Source organism: Leguminivora glycinivorella, chromosome 12, assembly GCF_023078275.1.
Source record: "Leguminivora glycinivorella isolate SPB_JAAS2020 chromosome 12, LegGlyc_1.1, whole genome shotgun sequence".
NCBI classification, from domain to species: Eukaryota; Metazoa; Arthropoda; class Insecta; order Lepidoptera; family Tortricidae; genus Leguminivora; species Leguminivora glycinivorella.
In genome coordinates, this window is record NC_062982.1 from 12,406,925 (window position 1) to 12,431,168 (window position 24,244).

At 35.9% G+C, this 24,244-nt stretch overlaps 1 protein-coding gene across 1 annotated transcript in view; it reads left to right on the forward strand.

Moving 5' to 3' along the window:
- Positions 1 to 767: 767 nt before the first annotated feature.
- LOC125231643 (BAI1-associated protein 3) overlaps positions 768 to 24,244 on the forward strand; it is a 144,367-nt gene continuing 120,890 nt past the window's right edge. Inside the window, exons 1-2 of the mRNA XM_048137125.1 lie at positions 768 to 1,034; positions 5,326 to 5,530. Of these exons, the coding sequence (XP_047993082.1) occupies positions 878 to 1,034; positions 5,326 to 5,530 (362 nt within the window). The 5' untranslated portion in view covers positions 768 to 877. The remainder of the gene's footprint in view (positions 1,035 to 5,325; positions 5,531 to 24,244) is intronic.

Below are 24,244 nucleotides of genomic sequence, written 5' to 3' on the forward strand. Positions count from 1 at the left end.
TTACAATTCAATTTAGTTAAATATGCACATATGAAAAACACTTGGCTGTGTGGATTTTAGCCTCTATTATGTATAAAGATTATGACTGCTGTTTGCAGAAAAAATGTTATCGCAATCTAGCGCCGTCGGCATTATGAAATCTTGATGCCAAAATCAAGTTACAAATTTCGCTTTGTACATTATGAGGGATGCTACCTAACACAATTTGAAATCATCAGTTGGATTTTCGAAATTGGGTCAAGGTCCTTGGATAATCGCTGGTCTGACATAGGTACATTTTACGTTATGTTTTGTAATAACCTTCTATCTCCTTAAGCCCTTATTTAGCTGATTTGATATGTTTCCTAATCAATAATCATGCCACGAGCAAAACATGACCTAAATATTCACTTGAATTACTGAATTATGTTTTTTTCGGAACTGGGTGCCTTTTATGTTGATTTAAACGAAAATTTAGTTGATAATTTAAGTTTAATATGAGTTTTAAAATAAAAGCCTATATTATCAAGATTTAAAGTCAGATGGCAGTCGCTTTCGTAAAAACTACCTATTGCCTATGCCAAATCTTGGGATTCGTTGTCAAAAGTACACCCCAGGCTCCCATGAGCCGTGGCAAATGCGGGGATAACGCAAGAAGGATGATGATTATCAAGAGTTAAAGTGTATGCTTAGGTATTTTTGATAATTGTCGTTTGGTTTGTCTGATGCGAAATTCAATTAACATTCCTTTGCTTTTGTTTCAGATAAACTTACAAATGAACTGACAATGTGCTGTAAAAACGGTTAAACCAGTGCCAAATAGTGATTAATACGATTAAGCTAGCGCGCTAGCAAATGAGTGATACGTTACATCGTGTAGTGTAGTGATATAGTGGCGATGAGTTTCCTGACGTCACTGGGCCAGTATGTGGCGGGCGTGGCGGACAGTGTGGCGGGGCTGGCGTTGTCGCCGCGTCGCGCGCCGCCGTCGCGTCACCGCTCGGCTGAGGAGACAGCACAGCTGCCACCGCAGCCCTCCACGGCTACTATGAGGGGTAAGTCAGCTTACTGATGCCACTGGGCCAGTATTTGGAAGGCGTGGTGGACAGCGTGGCCGGGCTGGCGTTGTCACCGCTCGGCTAAGGAGACGGCACAGCCGCCGCCGCAGCTCTCCACGGTTACTATGAGGGGTAAGTCACCTTACTGACTTTACTGAGCGACTACGTGGCTGGTGAGGCAGGACTAGCTTTGTCACCGCGCCTTGGGCCTAGGAGATAGCACAGCCACCGTCCAAGCCCCCTAATATGGCTACTATGAGGGGTAAGCCAGTTACGTAACGTCACTGATACATGGTACATGGCTAGATTAGTGTGGTAACTGGCATGGTAGCTACCCTGCCGCTAATAGCGCGCTACGGCTCGGATCCTCGGCTACTATTGAAAGGTAAGTCTCAACGTACTGACCCAGAGTATGGCAGAACTAACGCTGCTGCTGTCAATGCCTTACGCACCACTATTTTGCCAGCGACTCTCCGAGGAAACGGCCCTGCCCGCGGCTACCTTACCTACTTGAAGTGTTAGCAGCCGTTTTCCCATTTCTTTTCGCCACCATTCATGAATCGGAGAAAGCTGGTACTTACTTACTGTAGGTACTTACTTTCTATATAGTTGGTGACTTGGTGATCCTCTTAGCCTCCATCACCTTGATGTAGTCCCACTTGCATTGCAGTGTCCAGAACAGTCTGAAGAATAAAATGATTTACGGTCATTGTAAAAAATATGGAAATATGTAGCATAGGAGGGTCTCTATTGGTTCCCATAATTTTTTAAGTCCGATTTTTACTATCCATAACGTTTTGCGTCATAATTTTTCTTAGTCATATTATCACTAGTCATAAAATTAAACGTCAGAAATTGTAGTTCCGATTTTTGAAAGTCATAATTATTGTTAGTCATAAAATTTATTAGACATAATAATCAAAGTCCATAGTTGTAAAAATCCATAATGTTGAAGGAAATAAACTTATTAGGAATAATTGTTCTAAGGATTTTCATAATTATTTATATTTCATAGTCATAATTATTAATAACCATGTGTTTCTTCACTAATAGCATTCAATGGGATCCCTATCGTTTCCCATAAAAAATGTTGCAATGTTTTTTCGTCCGCATTTTCGTAAGTTATAATTTGGCTTACTAACTTCCTCAGTATTTATTAAACTTTCATGGCACCTATTAAACCAATTGGTCTCGTCAAGGAGCTGACGTCGACAACTTCTATATCCGCTTTTAAGGACAAAAGATAACTAGCAAAAGGAAACTAATGAAACTAACTACACGAGGCAAAGGGTTGCTTTTTGAAACAATTTTGTTCCGTCAATAAGTCGACGGAGCACCGCTACGCGGGCTTCCTATTTCCGCTCTAAGGTACAAAAGGAAACTAACGAATCTACACGAGGTAAAGGGTTATTTTTAAAACAATTTAGTTCCACCGATGAGTGGACGGAGCTCCGCTACTCGGGGCTCCTATTTCCGCTCTAAGGAATCAAAGGTAACTAACAACCTAGCTGAGGAATAGGGTTACTTTTTGTTCTGAAGTCATAAATAATATTTTATGTATAAAAATCTGGGGGGGGGGGAGGGGTCCAAAAACCTGAAATTTGGTGTGACGTAATATGTGGATGATCCCTTTATGACTTTTGAGATTATGATATCCAATATTATGGTTTGTTATTGTTAGAACCATTAAACATTATTCGTAACAAAAATTATGACTAGTGATGTTTATGACCACAAAATATATGAGTAACAACTACTGACTAACGAAATTATGAACAATAAGTTTATGGGAAAGAAAGGGATCCCAGCATAGGACTAGGCCGTGTATTCGTATTCGTATCGCTTCGAGTGACGAATGTTTTCCGGTCAACAATAGTACATTACATCAGAGGCCAGGAAAATGAGGATTTCCGGCCAAGTGGGTATATACGGCCGAGCGAGCGTGCGAGCGAGGCCGGATAGGGATACGAGGCCGGGAATCCGTTTTCACGCCGAGGCATGTATAGTGCTTTTCTCAAACATACAATGAAATAAAAAAAAATGCTCTAAAGGACAATATTTTATAAAAAAAAGTTGCTTTGCAGGCCTAGGCCTAAAAAATAATACGAAATCCCTTTACAGTCCTCTCGAGTTGTTGCGCCCAAAAAGCGATACTTCCCAGCCCATTTTAAGGAACGTAAAGACAATATTTCATTGCATGTTTGAGAAAAAAAACTTTGCAATTGCCGTGATGGCGAAAGTGTCTTGAAAATAGGAAGCGATGATTTAACGGGTATGTAATTTAATGTGTTAGTCACAGATCACAGGAATGGCTGTAAGACTTACTGACTTCATTGCAGTGTGCAGCTTTAGCAGCTTTATAGGCTCTCATTATTTGATATATGTCGTCTATTCCGTGACCGCCAGTTTAACTTGGTCAATATATAAAGTGCATCCGTATCCACATCCACATAGACGTAAATAATATTGACAGAAAACCAACAAATGACAAAAATAACATATGAATAGGTACAAATAGTTTTTATTCTATTCACTATGAAAATCTGCATTGCTACAGACAATGTAGACAAAATGTCAAATCTTGATGGAGACATACAAGGAGACATATGGAGATTATCTGGATTTATCTTTACCAATTTGACAGCAGATTTTTGTCACCAACAACACGTGCATGTAAATACAATAATAAAGTTAGATATTCTCGTTCTAAGAAATATGAAACGCAGGAACGTAACACAAGTCCGTGACAAAAGTCAACATACAAAGGATACTTACTCATAATTATATACTTAAGTAAGTACTTCATATTTTCAAAGCAATCGGTTATCTGACAGTAATGTACAAATACGATTCTAATATTATTCCAAAGTGTTTTGTTCACGAAGTGACGAGCTTGTGGAACTTTATACAAAGATGAGCCGAAAGGGACTATTCATTTCGACTTGACGTGCCCTACTCAACTTGACAGTTTGAATTATTACGTCTACAAAAGTTATTCTCGAGTGTAATTGTATGATTACTAGAAACTGTAAGTTCTGAAAGTTCGTTGACTTCCAGGATTATAATAAATATAAATATAGGTAGGTACATTGCTTTTCGTGCCTTATGCTACAATTGCAATAAAGTCATCCAAAACTCCAACTTAAATTTTGATAAAATGGTTCTTTCTTTTACTCAAACCACAAGAAACCTTCATGCACCGAATGCCACATATTACTTCGTAAAGACGGGCCGTACTAAACCAAGAATAGAAGTGAATTCTTACTGCTGAACACATGAATGCGAGTCAATCGTGCAGTCCAACGAAACTGGTTGCGACCAATCGCGCGTGTAATGCGAACTCATCAACCAAAGATGGGTGCCATTCCATTCCACTGGACACCGAACGATGATGTTTGGTCAAATAACATATATATTCTGTCAAACAAGTCTGTCAGTAAATAAGAACTAAGAAAACTATAGGTAACCTTTTCTCTAGCACCCTAAAGAAAAGGATGAATATAGTTTTCTTTATTCTTATTTACTGACAGACTTGGTTGACAGAGTATATGACCGGGATTATTCTTTACTAGGAGATTATTGTGGAAGTTCAACTAGATTTTTATTCTAAAACACATGTTTTTCGTTGCAAATTGATTTTATGTAAGACAGCGACTTCATATGAACCTTACCTACCTAATTATGAAGATTTGAAGGTGTATGTTAGATCGCCCCGCAAACACTATCTCTCTGGACTTGCCTTCTTCTTTCTTAAATTAAGTTGTAAATATCTGGGCAACCGAGCTTCGCTCGGTTCTGTTTCGTATCCTTGACATGTGTCGCCATCTAGTTCAAAAATGAATAGTACCTACATCGAGCGAAAGAATTCTCAGCCTTAACAACACAACTACTGCACACGAGATGGCGCGCATTTCGCCACAAAAACTCAAATAGTGTATTTTCTATTCGTTTTAGCCTTGACCTGTGTCGCCATCTAGTGTTTGCAATAAATAGTACTTACATCGACCGAAAGAATTCTGTCTTAACAGTACAACTACTGCACACGAGATGGCGCGCGAAGAAAAACGCATGAAAACTCGAAAATTCGCGTTTTCCGGGACCTAAGTATAAGTTAGACCGATTTTTCACCCCCAAAAACCCCCACATAACAAATTTCTGCGAAATCGTTAGAGCGGTTTCCGAGATCGTCAGTGTAAATAAATATATATATAAATAAATAAATAAATAAATAAATAAATAAATATACAAGAATTGCTCGTTTAAAAGTATAAGATTTGTTTCTGCACAGGTTTTCCCCGCGTGGTGCCAACGGAGGGTGCCTCGGCGCTGAGTACGCGGCGTCGCACTTTGGACTGTCTGGCCCCGGCGGCGCCGGTGCGCCGAGGCGGCTCGCTGCGAGTGCCCCGCCAGCCTCCGCCGCCAGAGAAGCCCACCATGGCCTTCTGCAAGAGGCGGCTTTCGTGGCCCGAAGTAGACAGCTCAGTGAATTCTGGGTAAGTTGCCTGCTCTTGTATAACTGTTGCCGCCTTTGCGTTTTGTCGATTGTGACCTTGGGCTCTTAGTCAAAAGAAGACTGGGCCGACGACTTTTAAGTACGTACCTAGATTTTACATCCTAGGGAAAACGGCATTTTAACGGACTTAAAAACCAAAGGAAGCAATAAGTAGGAAGATTAATTTATTCATTGATCCACGAATAAACATCTTAAACCACGAATTAAACAAAAATAAAAATCTTAAATATTTCATTTCATTTGAAAAATATCATGGATTTTGCAGGCTGGTATACTATTTGCAGGTGGTCTTGATAAGTTGCTTATAAGATTTATTGTCGCCGGATAATATAACTTTTTATTTAATACCGTAGAAACCGCAGCAGCGATAAATTCATTTTGTCCGTCAACGGCAAAACAAAGGTAATCAAGATAAATAACGGTATCGAGAAGTTGCAGAGCCAAAGGATATTAACGTGTTCCGAGGGAAGGGAATTGCAAATCAGTGGCAAGTCCATGCTACCGCGGTACAGATTATCCCCGATTGGAACTTTAAGATACGTCACAAATTATCTATTGATACGCCCACCTTACATCCTGCACGGGTAGCATGGTCACGCGATAGACGATAAAATATCAGGCCGTCCCTATCGCACTATTAGTAAGTGCGATAGGGACGGCCAGATGTTTTATCATTTATCGCGCGACCATACTTACCTGCCTGGATCGGACGTGTATAGCGTCAAAAAGGAAAGTTTAAACAAATATGTCACGCCGATATATCTGACCCATATAGTAGGTATATGAAAATATGAATTGTGATGTATGTTAGTAATTACTAGTTGGAAATGACGTACCTAAGTGATGAGAAGCGGATCTTTCCCAGTAGCATCTGGCCTATCTTTGCTGATGGAATAACAGGAGCTGTTTTGCATTGAATGTCAAGCTAACCACAATTTTTAAACAAATAAATACGTCTGCGAGAGGCATTAAAAATATTAATAGAGGATAAAATGGATGAAGTTAGTACGCTTCCGTAGATCAATTGGTCAAGAGCAATTTATAAATTGGAGGTTTTATTTTTACGGCCTACGTAATTGATAGCTCCTATTACAGGCAACTATAGGTATAACTATAAGAGGTGTGTATTATAAATGCCATTATTAGATCTGCGACTGAGGGCCCGGGACTTTATCAAGGCCGCCCCAGTTCAGCCACCACCGGCGTTAAATATATCCACGCAACCACGAGTTCCTCTTGAGCGCAGATCTCCTAATCGAACTACAATACAGACTCGTTTAATCTGGATTAATTAACCGAAAGTCGCTCGTAACACGTTTTGTCGATTTAGTAAGCTTGTTTGATAACATTGCCAGATACTAGGCAATATTATGGACGTTAAACATTCGTGAGACATTTTAAATATACGCATGTACTTACGTTAATATACATATCGCGATTGGAGACATGATTCGAGTCATATGGAGACCCTTCATCAGATATGATCGAGTGCTTGAGGCGGCTAGACTCTGAAGAGTTTTAAGAGATTGAAGTAATATTTCTTACTCTTCTAATAAATTATAGATATTTTTATACTTAGCCTTTTTATTCAGTATGTCAATAAAAAAAAACAATATTTTAAAGAAATCTACACATACTTCTCAAATTTCAAGGTACTTTAAAGTGTTTTCGTTTTTAGGGTTCCGTAGTCAACTAGGAACCCTTATAGTTTCGCCATGTCTGTCTGTCCGTCCGTCTGTCTATCCGTCCGTCCGTCCGTCCGTCCGTCCGTCCGCGGATAATATCAATAACCGTTAGCACTAGAAAGCTGAAATTTGGTACCAATATGTATATCAATCACGCCAACAAAGTGCAAAAATAAAAAATGGAAAAAAATGTTTTTTTAGGGTACCCCCCCCCCCCTACATGTAAAGTGGGGCCTGATATTTTTTTTTATTTCAATCCCAACGTGTGATATATTGTTGGATAGGTATTTAAAAATGAATAAGGGTTTACTAAGATTGTTTTTTGATAATATTAATACTTTCGGAAATAATCGCTCCTAAAGGAAAAAAAAGGGCGTCCCCCCCCCTCTAACTTTTGAACCATATTTTTAAAAAATATGGAAAAAATCACTAAAGTAGAACTTTATAAAGACTTTCTAGGAAAATTGTTTTGAACTTGATTGTTTTATCATTTTGGTTATATAATGAAACGTTTTTATTTTATACTTGTATGAGAGATCATATCAATTCAATTATGCGACCGAGTATGTTAAAGGGGTATAATATGCAGCCTTTTGTCTAAAATAATAATCAACGTTTTTACTTCAAGAAAGGTAACTAACTTCCAAGGAACAAATTAGCTTTACTCAAATGTCATATGACCTGTAGTGACTACTAATATGATGAAATAACTAACTTCCAAAGAACAAATTAGCTTTACCCAAATGTCATATGACCTGAAGTGACTAATATTATGATAAAATAATTGTAAACATTTATTTGTATTCTCCATTTAAGCGATCCTAATTAAATTTGTTTTTGGGATAAATTTAAATATGTAATTCAATTGGCAAATATGGGACATAATAAAACTGCGTTGGTTATAAATCAATGACACCAATTATATATTTACTCGTTAGAAACACATCAAATATTCAACAAGGGAGTAAAATCATAAACATGGTTACTATTAAGTTACGTATAATGAAATAGTAAAATATGCTTATTTTTAATTACAATTTCATTAGTCAGTTTCATCAATTTATTCAGGTAGTTTTCATTAATTAATTTTCATAGTTAAATACGGGTAATTATTATTAAATAATCAGACATAAACAGGGTTGTAGAGTTGTTTATAACGAAACACTAAAACATTAACTTTTTAATTACATTTTCATTAATCCATTTCATAAATTAATTCAGACAATTTTCATTGAATAAATTTATAAATTAATTCAGGTATTTATTAAATAATCAGATTAAGGTACTTCAAATAATTTCATAAACTAATTCAGACAATTATTATTATTATATAATCAGATTAAGGTACTTATCTCTGTTCGTGGCGCTGGTAGAACTAAAAGTGACTGCTCGCCGACGAGCAGTCCCTTTTATAACCAGTCCAGGTAAACTTGCCAGACCGACCCGGTTTCTTTGTCTACCGACATTATTGCCATAAATTTAAATGTTTGAGAGAAACGTACCTTAAAATGTTACAATTATTAAACATTATAATGGCAAATCCAACACGGCCATACTGACAAGTACTTCGATCTCGAAGTACAAAAGTATTTACATAGTTATACATCTTAATCTTACTCTTATATTAAGTAGCCACAAGCCTTGTCATGTAAGCCCCATCACCTGCTGCCCGTGAAGCCAGGCAAACATCAGACTTGTGACCGACCAGCATTTTTTTGTAGCTGTGGGCCCTGGCATGAAAGCTCCGTCACCTGTTGCGACATGACGTCGAGCAATCATCAGACACACAACCGACCAACAGTATTTTGTAGCTATGGGCCCTGGCATGAAAGCTCCGTCACCTGTTGCGACATGACGTCGAGCAATCATCAGACACACAACCGACCAACAGTATTTTTGTAGCTGTGGGCCTTGGCATGAAAGCTCCGTCACCTGTTGCGACATGACGTCGAGCAATCATCAGACACACAACCGACCAACAGTATTTTTGTAGCTGTGGGCCCTGGCATGAAAGCTCCGTCACCTGTTGCGACATGACGTCGAGCAATCATCAGACACACAACCGACCAACAGTATTTTTGTAGCTGTGGGCCCTGGCATGAAAGCTCCGTCACCTGTTGCGACATGACGTCGAGCAATCATCAGACACACAACCGACCAACAGTATTTTTGTAGCTGTGGGCCCTGGCATGAAAGCTCCGTCACCTGTTGCGACATGACGTCGAGCAATCATCAGACACACAACCGACCAACAGTATTTTTGTAGCTATGTGCCCTGGCATGAAAGCTCCGTCACCTGCTGCACCATGACGTCAAGCAATCATCAGACACATAACCGACCAGCAGTATATATACAATTGACAACATTTCATATTTTTGAGTACTACTTTTTATTGTTTGGTTTGAAAGAACTCAATACTAAAAGATACACGTATTTTTTTTATTTTTCCAAAAACTGCTATTTTAATGAGAAAGTCCCTTATTACTACTTCGAGTAGAAAGAGCTTAAGAAGACACAGCTTTATGACTTCACATGTGTTGATTCATACACTTAAGAAAACGACAAAATAATTTCCAAAAAAAAAAAAAAAAAAAAAAAGTTTTAACATTCAGCTTAAACAGTCCGGTATGTCTGACTGTCAAGTGTCACTGTCAAACTCAAGTGACTTCCTAACTGGAAGTTTCTTTTGTTATAGTGACAGCTCTAAATCAGCTATTGAGGTCACTTCCCCATTAAACTATTTTTTAAGATTTTTGTTATCATAAAAATACGGGAAAAAAAATTATATTAATATTATATCTCGAAATGGTTTTCGACTTAGGGACACTGAAAATTTTGAAACGTTGTCAATTATACATAGTATATAATATATATTACACATTTTATTACATATGTATATATCCAACACGGCTAATCCGGACTTAAAGCAATCGGCAAAAAGCTACCTTTTTTTTCAGTTATTTATTGTAACCTTAAATTAATGTAACAGTATAGCAAGTACACAATAAATATAGCCAGTTTTTTTTTGCGGAATGCTTTAAGATAATCAGCACTTAATATGGCCATTTACCATTTTGTATACTATTTTACATTTTCTTTACAGATATAGCATCATCGATAGGTATATCTTTCATCAAGTTTTATCACAAAATGTTTTTATCTTTGTACTGTACTGTAAAAAGATACAATATCCTAGGACTTCAATTAATCGAGCTATATATTTATTTCTGATTACTTCACGATCAATCAACAAGTGTGAATATTATTATATCTTCCAAACAGCTCGGCCAGTCTGACCTAACGACATAATATTTTATGAAGGGCATGTCATGTAAGATGCAAATGCCGTACAAACTGAAAACTCATCTTCCCTTATTCGTAGCTTATTACATGGTAAATATCGCTTTATCAGCAACAGTTTTCAGTAAATAGTATACCTAATATATTTATTAAACATTACAGTATCACATATTAACTATGTAATGAGCTATCTTGAGAAGTAAAGCATAAACGTGACGAATAATCAGGAAAAGAAGCATATAGAATCGCCCACTTATTTATACAGTTATATTTTGAAAATGGTCCCTTTTCCCAAAGAATCTTATTTATTTGAATCTATTCACACTATTTTCCGTAGGTGCTCTACTCAGCATGAAAGATGAATAAGTACCTACCTAGTGACCTTTTTTTTTTTGCAGAATCTTGTTCTGTGAGATTTGTATTATTGTTCATAATTTAATTTATTAATCTTATTTTTTTCTGCTTTCCTTTTTTTAATAATGACTTTCTATTATTACATAAGTAATAAAATTAATTTGGTTCGTATAAACGAACCCGCTGATATGAAAACACTTTTTCTTTTTGTTAAATTTGACAGTTGCCAGGATCCCTATCAGGAACCACCCGGCAAATCACTTATTAAATTAGAAAAAAGGTTTTTTTTAACCGTTTTCATACATTATAAATTTTTTAATCATGTGAGAGACCCGTAGAAACAATAAAGTCAGTCTCAAGTAAATGACGACACATGTAACAATAAATAATGATAAGGAATTACAAAGGCAGCCTTTATTACTACGCTTACTGAGCCACTAAATTCATTCCCTGAATAACTCGATAACAGTAAGAGAAAAGACAATATTTTCTTACAGAAATTAATTGTAATTTACCTAAAGAACCGTCCCCAAATATTAACGGAAATCAATAAAAATTCTTTGTAGATAATAATCTACCCAAACTCGAAAACCAGGCAAGCACAGAGTAAACTCTCTTTATAAAGCAAGTTGCGTAAGCCTTTATTTGCACTAGGTCCATTTATTTATCTACGTATATATTAATATGTATGTAAGTTCATTTATTGTATCTATATATGTTTATTTTATAATAGAATCAACTTGTATTTAATCATTAAAATCTCATACTGGCTTTATAATGGCGTCCACCAGACTATCTCTGTTTTGCCCAATGGTTGACTGATAGAAAATGACTTAAGGCGTTAAGTTCGCCATTTGTACTTGTTATTGTTAATTTGTGCAATAAAGTTCAAATAGATAAATAAAACTTTATTCGTTTTGGAGCCTAAGATATGCGATAACAGACACACAAACGTGAAAGTAGAATTAAAATCTCAGACACTTTCTTAATCGTTACTTCTCAACGAAAAGAGAAGACAAAATTGTAAACATACTCGCAATGATGATAAATAGATTTATCATTTATCAGATCAGTAATTTGTCCGAAGTAACAGCAACTTCGAAAATGTTAATTGAATTTAAACCAATAGGGATGTGTGTGTAACATTACTGTTGGGTACTAAAAGTAAATTTTATTGGTCCGCAATTGGTGAAATAATTTTGAAATACGTTAGTGCGGGATACAAACGTTTAAGCGTTTCTTAGAATAAGCACAGCATTTATAGTAGCAAGTTTTGTGTCTATTTTTTTTTTACGATGTAGGTAAGTATGTAACTGAACTACTGTATTTAAATAAACCAATAACTTTCACTTTGAAGCCATGACACTATCTGAAGAAAACACTAATATACTACTTTTAAATTTGACATTTTTGTAGGTAGGCAGGTTTAATTACTTACTAATTTGTTTGTTTTTGGTATAGTATAGTTAAATAAACAACGAAACCACCTAAAGTAAATCACATATCGATTGCCAATTTTTCTGTATCTCATTATAATGGCAATCCACTTAGGTCTCATTCTGGTCAAAGTGGAGAACAATCATTATAAAATGTAAGCGAAAACAAATATTGGACAATTGAAAAGCGAGTATTAAAAAAAAATAAAAACGATTTTTGAAACGTACATATTTGTTTGAAAATATCGATCTTGAGTCACTTATTAGTATCAAATTTTTATTTATTAAGTGAAAACTGCCACTTTGCTAAATACATAAACAAAAAAAATATATTAGTGATTTTCAAATTAGTGTTTCTCAAGAGAAATAGCTAAAAATATTTTTTGGAAAATAAAATAAACGTTGGTCAATACAGAGATTTAGACCCTATATCAATACGAAAATCAAAATATTGTTTTGCAGTTATAGGATCACTCCGGATCAGTAGTGTCGTAATACAATCTTTACAACAAGAACTTGTTTACCGAATTATGTCACTAACAAAATATAATTTATTCCCAAAGGAAGAAACTAAACCAGTATTGTTCTAAACCTGTATTGTTCAGTTCTGACTTTTATACCCTTTCTTCAGGATTTAACTGTTTTTCTTTTAAACAACATGATCTAATAAGAGGTAATTTATTTATTCAAGATGTCATAATCATAACACTAGCTCTTTCAATAACTAGCTCGATTAACTGCAGTTCCGTAATAAGTAAACAAAATCAGTTTATAACACAGTGGGTACAACAATATTTCTTCAAAGCAAGATTTTTAAACATGGTAATGCAGAGCCCTCAGGGCCTTACCGACTTTAATGATCATAACAACGCCAGTCCATTCAGGTTTTCAGAAGGTCCCGAAATCGGTGCACCATGCGTCGGCCGTGCAGCCCCATCATCGCTGTTAGTAGGACCAAATGTAGGAAGCACAATGTTGTGGTATCGGCAGCCCGAAGAAACTTCACTCCGAATGGTGGTATGAAAGTTGGTCAGCAGATTTCAATCCGTTATCTCTGAAATAATTCACAGTGTTAAAAGATGGCTAGGTAAAACGTATCCCACTTCTGAATTTATCATTTTGGTTATATAATGAAACGTTTTTATTTTATACTTGTATGAGAGATCATATCAATTCAATTATGCGACCGAGTATGTTAAAGGGGTATAATATGCAGCCTTTTGTCTAAAATAATAATCAACGTTTTTACTTCAAGAAAGGTAACTAACTTCCAAGGAACAAATTAGCTTTACTCAAATGTCATATGACCTGTAGTGACTACTAATATGATGAAATAACTAACTTCCAAAGAACAAATTAGCTTTACCCAAATGTCATATGACCTGAAGTGACTAATATTATGATAAAATAATTGTAAACATTTATTTGTATTCTCCATTTAAGCGATCCTAATTAAATTTGTTTTTGGGATAAATTTAAATATGTAATTCAATTGGCAAATATGGGACATAATAAAACTGCGTTGGTTATAAATCAATGACACCAATTATATATTTACTCGTTAGAAACACATCAAATATTCAACAAGGGAGTAAAATCATAAACATGGTTACTATTAAGTTACGTATAATGAAATAGTAAAATATGCTTATTTTTAATTACAATTTCATTAGTCAGTTTCATCAATTTATTCAGGTAGTTTTCATTAATTAATTTTCATAGTTAAATACGGGTAATTATTATTAAATAATCAGACATAAACAGGGTTGTAGAGTTGTTTATAACGAAACACTAAAACATTAACTTTTTAATTACATTTTCATTAATCCATTTCATAAATTAATTCAGACAATTTTCATTGAATAAATTTATAAATTAATTCAGGTATTTATTAAATAATCAGATTAAGGTACTTCAAATAATTTCATAAACTAATTCAGACAATTATTATTATTATATAATCAGATTAAGGTACTTATCTCTGTTCGTGGCGCTGGTAGAACTAAAAGTGACTGCTCGCCGACGAGCAGTCCCTTTTATAACCAGTCCAGGTAAACTTGCCAGACCGACCCGGTTTCTTTGTCTACCGACATTATTGCCATAAATTTAAATGTTTGAGAGAAACGTACCTTAAAATGTTACAATTATTAAACATTATAATGGCAAATCCAACAGGTTCAGTAGTTTTTGAGAAAAATACGGAAAACTACGGAACCCTACACTGAGCGTGGCCCGACACGCTCTTGGCCGGTTTTTATATTATTATCTACACACATTCTATGGTTGTTTCAATGCGCCAAAAAAAAAAAATTGCGCGCGTATATACGTAGGTATGAAGTCCTGCCGCATTTCTGAAAATAAATATCTCGTTAAGTCTAGTCGCAGCACTAACCTAGCAATATCGTCGTCGTTCGGTTTAAATTAACTTTATTTAATTCAGACCTGAGCATTGGGTAATGGGCATCAATAAACAAAGTCGGTGAAATAGCAGGCGGTCTCGCGTCTGCGTAGATGGCCCGATTTATCAACGGGGTTTCATTTGGCCGAATAGAATATTTGATTAAAGCCGGGCCCGATTGCAACTTTTATTCCCATTTTAGGCAGCGTCCCCACTTAGGCGTCGCGTGTCTCGCGGCGCGCAACGGACGTCTCCGCCACGCCGCCTGAATGTAATTCAAAAAACGTCTCCTCAGTACATTTTGTATAGGAAGGACGTAAGACGCGCTCCCAGGCGGCGCGGCGCGCGCTACATTCTTACATTCAGGCGGCGTGGCGGAGACGTCCGTTGCGCGCCGCAAGACATCCGTCTTATGAGTGTGGATGGTCCCTTACATCTGCGTGGCGTTACCTTAGCAATTCTTGCGTTGATGAAGTAATTTCCGGTCCTTTATTACAAGATACGCAGATATTCCATGTTGTTTAATTCTGTGTTGACAAGATGTGTGAAGCACAAGCAATATTATGACTATGCACGCATGATACCATTATGACTCTGCTATGTTTTATAATATTTGGTAATGGTACCTATAGCTGCAAAGTAGTAATATATCGATCAACGTAGTTACTAACTGTTGCATGCCCCTTGCCCCTTCAAAATTTAACGAAGGAGCCCAAGTACCCTAATTAAATATAACTGTCGCAGCTAATCTGCGTATTAGAAAATCATTATGAGCATTTACACATACAATTATGTGCTTTTAGTACCTTTTGAAATGTATGAATAAATATAGCGCTATAACAACAACCATTTTGAATGTTACCTGTATCTACAGTGTGATTGTAACAACTGAATCGCAACAACGTAATTTCACCTCTGCAGATAGGTAGTCACCGTGTGTAAACGACCAAAGATACCTTTGTGTCGTTATCAAGTAAAAGGTGTCATTGTATCTTAAGCAAAATGATGCTCTAACAGGTTAACTTTTAAGTTAACCTGTTACCCATCTTTAAAGATGGGCATTAATCACGTATAATTACATTTTGAAAGTAGTTTCACTCTGCAACGTTTTGGTGATAGCGTTGTACCCGTGTTCTCGGAAAAGGCATCAATGTCTTCTGGCAGCCAGGTGAGTTTTCGGAACTATCCACACTTGAAATAAAAATAAAAGTGGAAAATGTTTGCCTTAGACGAGACTTGAACTCACGGCATTTCGATCTAAACTCCAGTGCTAGTGGTATGGCAAGTTATTAAATTTATCCGCACTTGGCAGTTTAGCACAACTGCGGTTAGCGCTCCACAGTGTGTTAAAAACCCCAATTTTGTCTCACCTTGTTTTTATTGCATAATTCTACAGTTAAGAAGGTTTTGAATAGTAGACTAAAACTCCGAGGGTGCTACGGCTTCTAGTTTTTTTATAAAAAAATCTTAAAGTTTGCCTATACCCGGGTCATAAAATTCATTAAAATAATAATTTCTAAAAATCTGCAATACTTATTTAAATTTCAATTAATCCAGTTGATTAGGCGTATAATACCAGACCTTTGTGCAATTTCTTGTGTATGTTCTCTTTTTACATAAAGAGAAATTCATGTATTGTCGCGTGCGAATTCATACTTCAAGTCGCGCTAAATGTATGGAGTCTCGCGCGTGAACACAAGCTATGCTAGCCCGCCAGGTCTTGATTATAAACTCGAACTTTGCGCACTACTTTTTAACCGCCGCCTCAAATCTCTCAAGGAAGGTGGTTTTCAATTCGTCTGTATGTTTTTTTTTTTTTAATGTTTGTTCCACGATATCTCCGTCGTTACTGGACTGATTTTGAAAAAAAATAATTAATGAATGTATATCCATACAGATTAGTTCCATTTTTCTCAGAACCCAGTTCTGATGATGGGATCCTGCAGAAATCGAGGGAACTCCTCAAATCTGAAAGGCATACATATGGTGATTTTTGTGTTTTTAAAGGAACAGCATGAAGTTACGTACGGAACAGTGACATTTGGTGCAGTGGAACTGCTGATGATGGTCAGAACGGAACTCCTCAAATCTGAACGGTACACTTATAGTAACTTTGGTATTTTTATAAGAACAGCATGCACTTACGTCCAGAACAGTGACTTCTGGTGCAGTGGAACTGCTGATGAAGATCAGAACGGAACTCCTTAAATCTGAACGGCACACTTTATAGTGACTTTGGTATTTTTATAAGAACAGCATGCATTTAAGTTCAGAACAGTGACATTTACTCGTATTTGTTATGAGATTTGTTATGTTTGTTAAGCATATTGAGTTTTTAAGACATATTTTGTCAAGCTTCGATTTCTTATAATCGGATTCATGAGGGATTGAGGAAACTCCTCAAACCTTAACGGTATACGTATATTCATTTGTGTTGCCATCAAATAATTAAAGCATTAAAAGTAGTTTTAAAAAATACCTACATTCTTCATATTTCTACATAATTCAACATTCGCAAGTAGCTTTCACCAGAACCCCAAAGGCAGCGCTTTTTTTTTCTTAAAATGATTAAAGGTTATGTGTAATAATCACAAATGTTTCAGCCAGTGGTACCTTCTGCATGAAAACAGCACATTTAGTCATACGTAGGTAGGTGATGTTCGCTTCCTCCACGGGACAGGGTGATTGCCTCGCCGTGTAGGTACTCCTAATAGGAGCAATTAAGGATTGCGAGGCCCATCTCCTGCACAAGGGAAATTCAATTTGTTAGGGCTTGATACAGTTTGCTTATTTACTGACGTTGATAAGGATAACATTCAATAAGCCCTGGCCGCCATACTTGTAGTGTCAAAGTTTGAACTTATACTTTGACAAAACAAACCCTACACGTACATTTTATATTTCAATAAACCTAACCTACATATTAATAGAATATAGAATAGAAGGCATTTATTCGTTAACACATGCACAGAAAAAAGAAACATGTTACAAATAAGCAGATATAAACAAGAAGGAAGTGCTACGAAATGGTCTAATCTCAGCATATTGCTGGCGACTTCGAGGGCTGATCTTCCGATCAGACCAGCCGGTGAAACAATCTCGACAGGTAACAAAAATTATAGAAAACATATAGCAAATTACATTTTACACCAAAGCACAAATTATACCTTACCTACTACTACTTAATATTTTAAAATGCATCTGACCTGCAAAATTTTCCCTAGTGTTATCATTAAATTAGATTGTTAACTTTGTATAATAGCGCGTCTTGTAGGCTCTAATAATGCACGAGTACTTCGTGAATTGGTTTCTTAGAATATAAGTTAATTTATGTATCAATACTCAATACTCAATACTCAAATCTTTATTGCAAATAAGGACAAATCCATGCAGTAGTGGATACACAGTATCAATAGAATCTTAAGCTAAACTAAACCAATTAGGTATGTAGGAATATTCATCTCAAAAAGGTATTAATAAAATTCACATTATAACATTAAACAATTCATAGTGTAAAATTTAAAACGATGCGATAAAATGATGAATAAGAATAAAAATTAGAACATAGATATGATAAAATTACAATACAAAAATTGATACAATTTGTCACATTAATTCAATTCAATAGTTTAAAACAATAAAAATTAAAATAAAATTATCTATGTCAATCAAATATTTTGCCAAAGTATTCGTCCAAGTTATAGTAAGGTCTATCCATTAAATATGTCTTCAAATTGTTACTGAACTCTTTAACATTAGTGGAATCTTTAATTTTCAAATGTAGATGTATGTAGATGGGTGCCTATCTGGCACGTGCAGAGAAATTACGAAGTATAATTTTACGTTGTTAGTTAAGTTTCTCATACACGGGTTGTCGGCGAATCAATAATCGGCTAAAAATTTGTCGGAGAATCATTAGATAGCCCTTTGTGCAAACTTGGAATTAAGAAAAGTGAAGAAAACTTAGACGTAGCATGATTGAAACCAAACTTAGTCCAGCTCAGCTTGATTTAATACTACTCAAGAAGGCATAAGCATGCGGATTTAGCTCGATTAAACAAAACAACTTGCTGGCTAACCAGGCGACCTGTTGCTCCAACCCCGTGCCCGCGACCCTCAGGATTCCCGGTTGCCCGCCCCTTGTCCCACTCTAGTATGTACTATATCGGATGCACTAGATTATTAATAAACAGAGTATTGTGCTGACGGGAGATAATTTTGTCCCTTGGGCTATCCACACTGTGTCCCTACCTACCTAACCTTCTATGTATAGGGTTGACAATGTGCTTGTACCTAATAATACCCTGTAAACCCTTGGGTTGTAACTTGTAAGTTTTATAGCCAGCGGAGACTGCCCGACTGCCCGTAAGTTTATTCGCTGTTAGCACTATAAAAGGGTTTTTAGAAAGTTGGGCAGGAATGAGTGACAATCAGAGCACACATCAGAGGGAACGGCGTGATGAATAAAATTGATTTGACGCATTAATTGGACAAGACGAAATATGTGCTAAGAATAACGTTTTCAGTAGTGCTGCTCGCAATTATTTGTTAAGGCTGCTTTCAAAAAAAACGTCAAAAGAATGTAAAATTGATAGTTTTAGTCGGTGAAATACTACACTTTCTGTTATCCAATAGATTTATTTAATTCAAGTTCCAGTTAGAGCATCTTATTATCTTGATTTTTATAAGACTGGATTTTTGAAAAGTAACTCACTAAATTAATTATGAATTTTTCTCTAATGCACGTTTAGAAAAACGCACGTATAGAGCTGAATCAGTCGATCTTATTTGTAAAATTTGGACAATTTTGAATATTAAAACGGGTAAATTTATAATTCGTATATCATGTACCACAATCATTTCAGACTAGATTTTTATTTTAAGTTTTTGAAAAAGAGTAAACTAGCCTAAGGCGAATTCAATTTTTTTCAGAAATTACCTAAAATTAAGTGACAATTTCTTTGAAAATCTACATCAAATCGAAGTAAGTTTTGTACTAAATTAATCTGCAACGTTTACTTAAATTGCTGTTTTGCCTTAGTGATTATAAATTGCTATTATTGATTTTTGCCAATTTTTTGAAAACGAGCCTTCACCGGTACAATTATTACCACTTTTGGACATTTTCTCATATTTTGTTAGACCAAGTAGAAAAAGTCCTATATGTGATATATATTTATAAACTACTCGCAAAGCCCTTTAATTTGATACCACACACGGTATGATCGAGCGCTCGGTTGCGATTTCACTATTTTTAACACGAAAGCCCTCTTAATAACTAGCATAATAAGTAACTATTTGTCTTTTCGATCGAATAATAGGTATTTACTCGAAACAAATATAAAAAAGCCTCAAAATGACAAATAAGTTACATTTAAAAACAGAATCTAGGATTTTTTTTATGTACGTGCATGATAAATAGTTTTTTAGGGTTCCGTACCAAAAAGGTACAAAAGGAACCCTTATGGCGACGCTATGTCCGTCTGTCTGTCTGTGACATTTCTAAATATCTCGAGAACTACTTATGCTATCGACTTGAAATTTGGAATAGTTATGAACTTTGTTAACCTCTACAAGTTGAAAGTATTCTTTTTTTTTAATTTAATAATATTAATTATAGAAAATGGCCAAAATGAAAGGGGGGCAAACTGTAAATGTCAAGTTACTAGGTCAAGTGGGATATCGTTAGAAACTGTACATATCAAAACTATTTTTTATATTTTTTTTGTAGTGGAAAGAAAAAGAATTACGAAGGAAAATGTAAAAAAAAATACCCCCCCCCCCCCCTTAAATATTACAGGAAAAATAAAGTCGTGTCTGTATCTTGGAAACTTTGTTTTTAATGAAAAAAAAAATTTTCAGATTTTAACTTTTAATTTAATCACCCTTGCAGATATAAATTGTCGAAATCGGTTAACATTGTAAATAATTATCCTTGAAAAACCAACATACCATACAGGTCGCGCAAATTAGTTAGTAAATTCACCGAGAGATGGCGCTATACCTATACTTCTAGTCACGTCTTTAAAGTTATATTAAGAAACATGCGATTATTTTAACTGTTGAAAGTTTGTATGGATACGGAATCCTCGGTGGGCGAGTCCGATTCGCACTTGGCTGGTTTTTTTTTTTCTTCAAAAATCTGTTCATTTCGGGTTTCACTTCAGCAATTTATATACAGGGTGTAACAAAAATGGTGGTGATCCGTTTAAGGGCGTATTCAGTATCGTATTCTCATCAGGAAAAAGTAGGATAAAAATTTTTTTTCGCAAAATATTTTTTTATCTTTGTATGGAGATTCGACCGATTCGCGCGGCCCGGCTCATACAAAAGTGAAAAATTTTTTAGCGAAAAAAAAATTTTCTTCTACTTTTTCCTGATAAGAATACGATACTGAGTATGCCCTTAAACGGATCACCATTATTTTTGTTACACTCTGTAGACATAATGAAACGAAACATGGACATGGAGTATGTTTCAATAAAGGAACGCGCGTAGTGTAGTGACGTGCAGTCCACAAGAACGGAGAATTATGACCAAAGGGTCCGGGAGTATGTGCCGGCTAAGGATATGTACGGGACACGGGACTGCAATCCGAAACATCTTGGTTTTATGGGCGAGGTATCGTTACCGGTTTATATGTAGTGCACACAAGTGGCCTGTAGGTGTATAGTGTATGTACCTATATTTAATGACCACTTGTTTACATTGTATTCATTGGAAGTAAAGAATAAAGCACAATCTTATCTCCGCAGAAGCCTTAAAGCAGGTGTACTTTGCGCATTTCCACTCTATCATGGCATACGGGTCACTGCTCTGGGGAAACTCATCAGATAAAATAAGAGTACTTATAATGCAGAAACGCGCAATACGTATACTTGCTGGTGTAAGAGTAGGGTTTGCAAGATCCGCCGATTTTTCGGATCCGGATATTTCGGATCTTAAGATTTGCCGGATCCGGATATCCGAATATTTCGGATAAAACGGATCCGTGTTGAAAAGGTCACTTTTTATAAGGGTTTCGTCAAATCAAAGCTGCTGTTACTGAAATAAAATAATTTAAACTCACAAAACGACATAAATATAGTCTATTATTGCTTCATTCACTTTTTAGACGAACTTTTAACATACAATTGTGTCGTTTAACTTCAAACTCGCGTAAATCGATTCGGTTTTAAGGATGATTATACAAAAAAAAGCAGAATGGATTTACTCGAGTTCGAAGTTAAGCGACACAATTAATATCACTCCCATTGTACAGTACAGCATATAACATTAAACAGTAGGCCAATATTTTTGTTTAACATACATAAGCTAATGCAGGGTAATTTAGTGTTGTTCACTAATACTTCCGTTTTACTGAGGCGTCTATCCGTAACCACAGCTAATAAATACATCCATGCGAAATTGCAGATATAGGAAAAAAGGTAAAATAATATAATTTTATTGCATTACACGTATTAGACCCGTAAAATATGTTACACATATTTAGTTATCATGTACCATTTTCAATTGTTTTTCTGAGCTTATGTGCGAAATGTCATTTGATATTTGTCAGTCGCTTTTCAGTGAAGCTCTAAGGCTGGCAGCGCACCTCCAATCCTTCTGGTGTTTTGGGTGTCCATAAGCGGGAGCGATCGCTTACCATCAGGTGATCTGTCTGCTAGTTTGCCTCCCATCTTATTAAATACAAAAAAAAATGGATCTGGATTCAGCTTATAATTAAAATAATTACGTATATAATTATATTAATTACTTCCATGATCTCTAATTCATCATTAAGCTTAAAAACATCCATGGCAATCGTTTCTGCTTTATAGAAAAATAATAACTTATCGTTATTCCTGCGGGATGCATCCAGTTAGAAACGAAAGCAGTTTTAAAAACAATGATTTACTGTTCATTTTATTTAGTTTGTTAACATATAGTTTTACGGATTCATCGCATGGCGTAATGTACCAAACCTAACCTAGCTTGATATTCTGGAGTATTTGAATTAAATAAATGTGAATAAACATTTTAGGCGACAAAATACAGGAAATAATTCATCAATTTCATACGAAAATTCTTTCTGGCGTGGATATTTAACGGATCTGTATTATCCGTTTTATCCGGATCCTATGAGACCTCGGATCCGGATCTCAAATTCAACGGATATCCGGATAATACGGATATCCGGATATCCGGATCTCAAACCCTATGTAAGAGACAGGCACCCTTGCAGAGAGCTCTTTATTTCTGAACGTATAATGACGCACTACTCACAATATATGTTGGATATACTGGTATTTGTTAGGAAAAATATATCTCAATTTGCTCGCGTTGCCTGTCCGGGCAAACAGCTTCGAGCTACAGGCCGTCTGAGAACAGTCCCCCGTCGCATGGCACTTTCAAGAAAGAACCCGCGTGTCATTGGCCCTACTTACTTCGAACACTTACCTGCCGATCTTAGGAATGAGCCATGTGACGAAGCATTTAAGCGCAAATTGAGAAACCTTTTGTTAGATAACCCTCTGTACTCTGTAAATGAGTACATGGAATTGAATTTGTGATAGCATGCATTTGATTACACTGACTTCGGATTTTATTTCATTTGTTAATTTTATTGTGCTTTGTGTCTCTTTGTAAATGACGATCCTTATTGGGAGAAACTATTCATTTTATTATTTTCAATTCATAATGTAATTTTTGACGATCATGATGAGAAGATAAACAGAACTTTGGCATGTAACAAATTTATAGTGCAATTTTTATCATGAAATAAAGAAATCTAAATCTAAATCTAAATCAATTTGTCTATAGCAAGCTACCTCTCCGCGCGAACATCTTATTTGATTTACTTACTAGTTTTCCATGGACAGAAATATGTAGGTAAAGAAATGTAGTTAATGTGTAGGCTATGACATCGGTGAGTTTGACAAACTAAGGGCCGGTTGCATCAAACCACCTGTCACCGTTAAAGCGTTCGTAAAATTGTATTATATGGGAAGTTCCATTGACTTCTACTGCGTGACTATGATGTGTCTGTCAAAGGTGGTTGATGCAACTGGCCCTAAATGCGTTTTCACATTATCCGATCCGATATCGAATGTCGGACCGATATCCCATACATTACAGGCGCCATCTTGGATTTTTCCATTGAAATGATTCCAACATCCGATATCGGATCGGATAATGTGAAAACGGACTAAGGGTCCGAGAATATGTCTCTCTTAACGAGCTATGGGACTGCAATTTGAAGCACCTTCGTTATGGGCGAGGTATCGCCTGAGCGGAGATATTGACATTGATTGGGGATATTATACATATTTGTACTGTAAGAGAGTCGGCCTATAGGTGAAGGGCATCCATACATTTAAACCACACTTTGATTCAATATCTTTTTATATTTTTAGGAGCTAAATAACAAGTGTTCACTCTCAATCGCTGCTTCTATCTGAATGCCCCATTCAAGTGTTCGTTCTCCTTGACGTTTTATCTATTATTCGTAATTTAAATCGGGGACTGCCAGTCAGCAAAC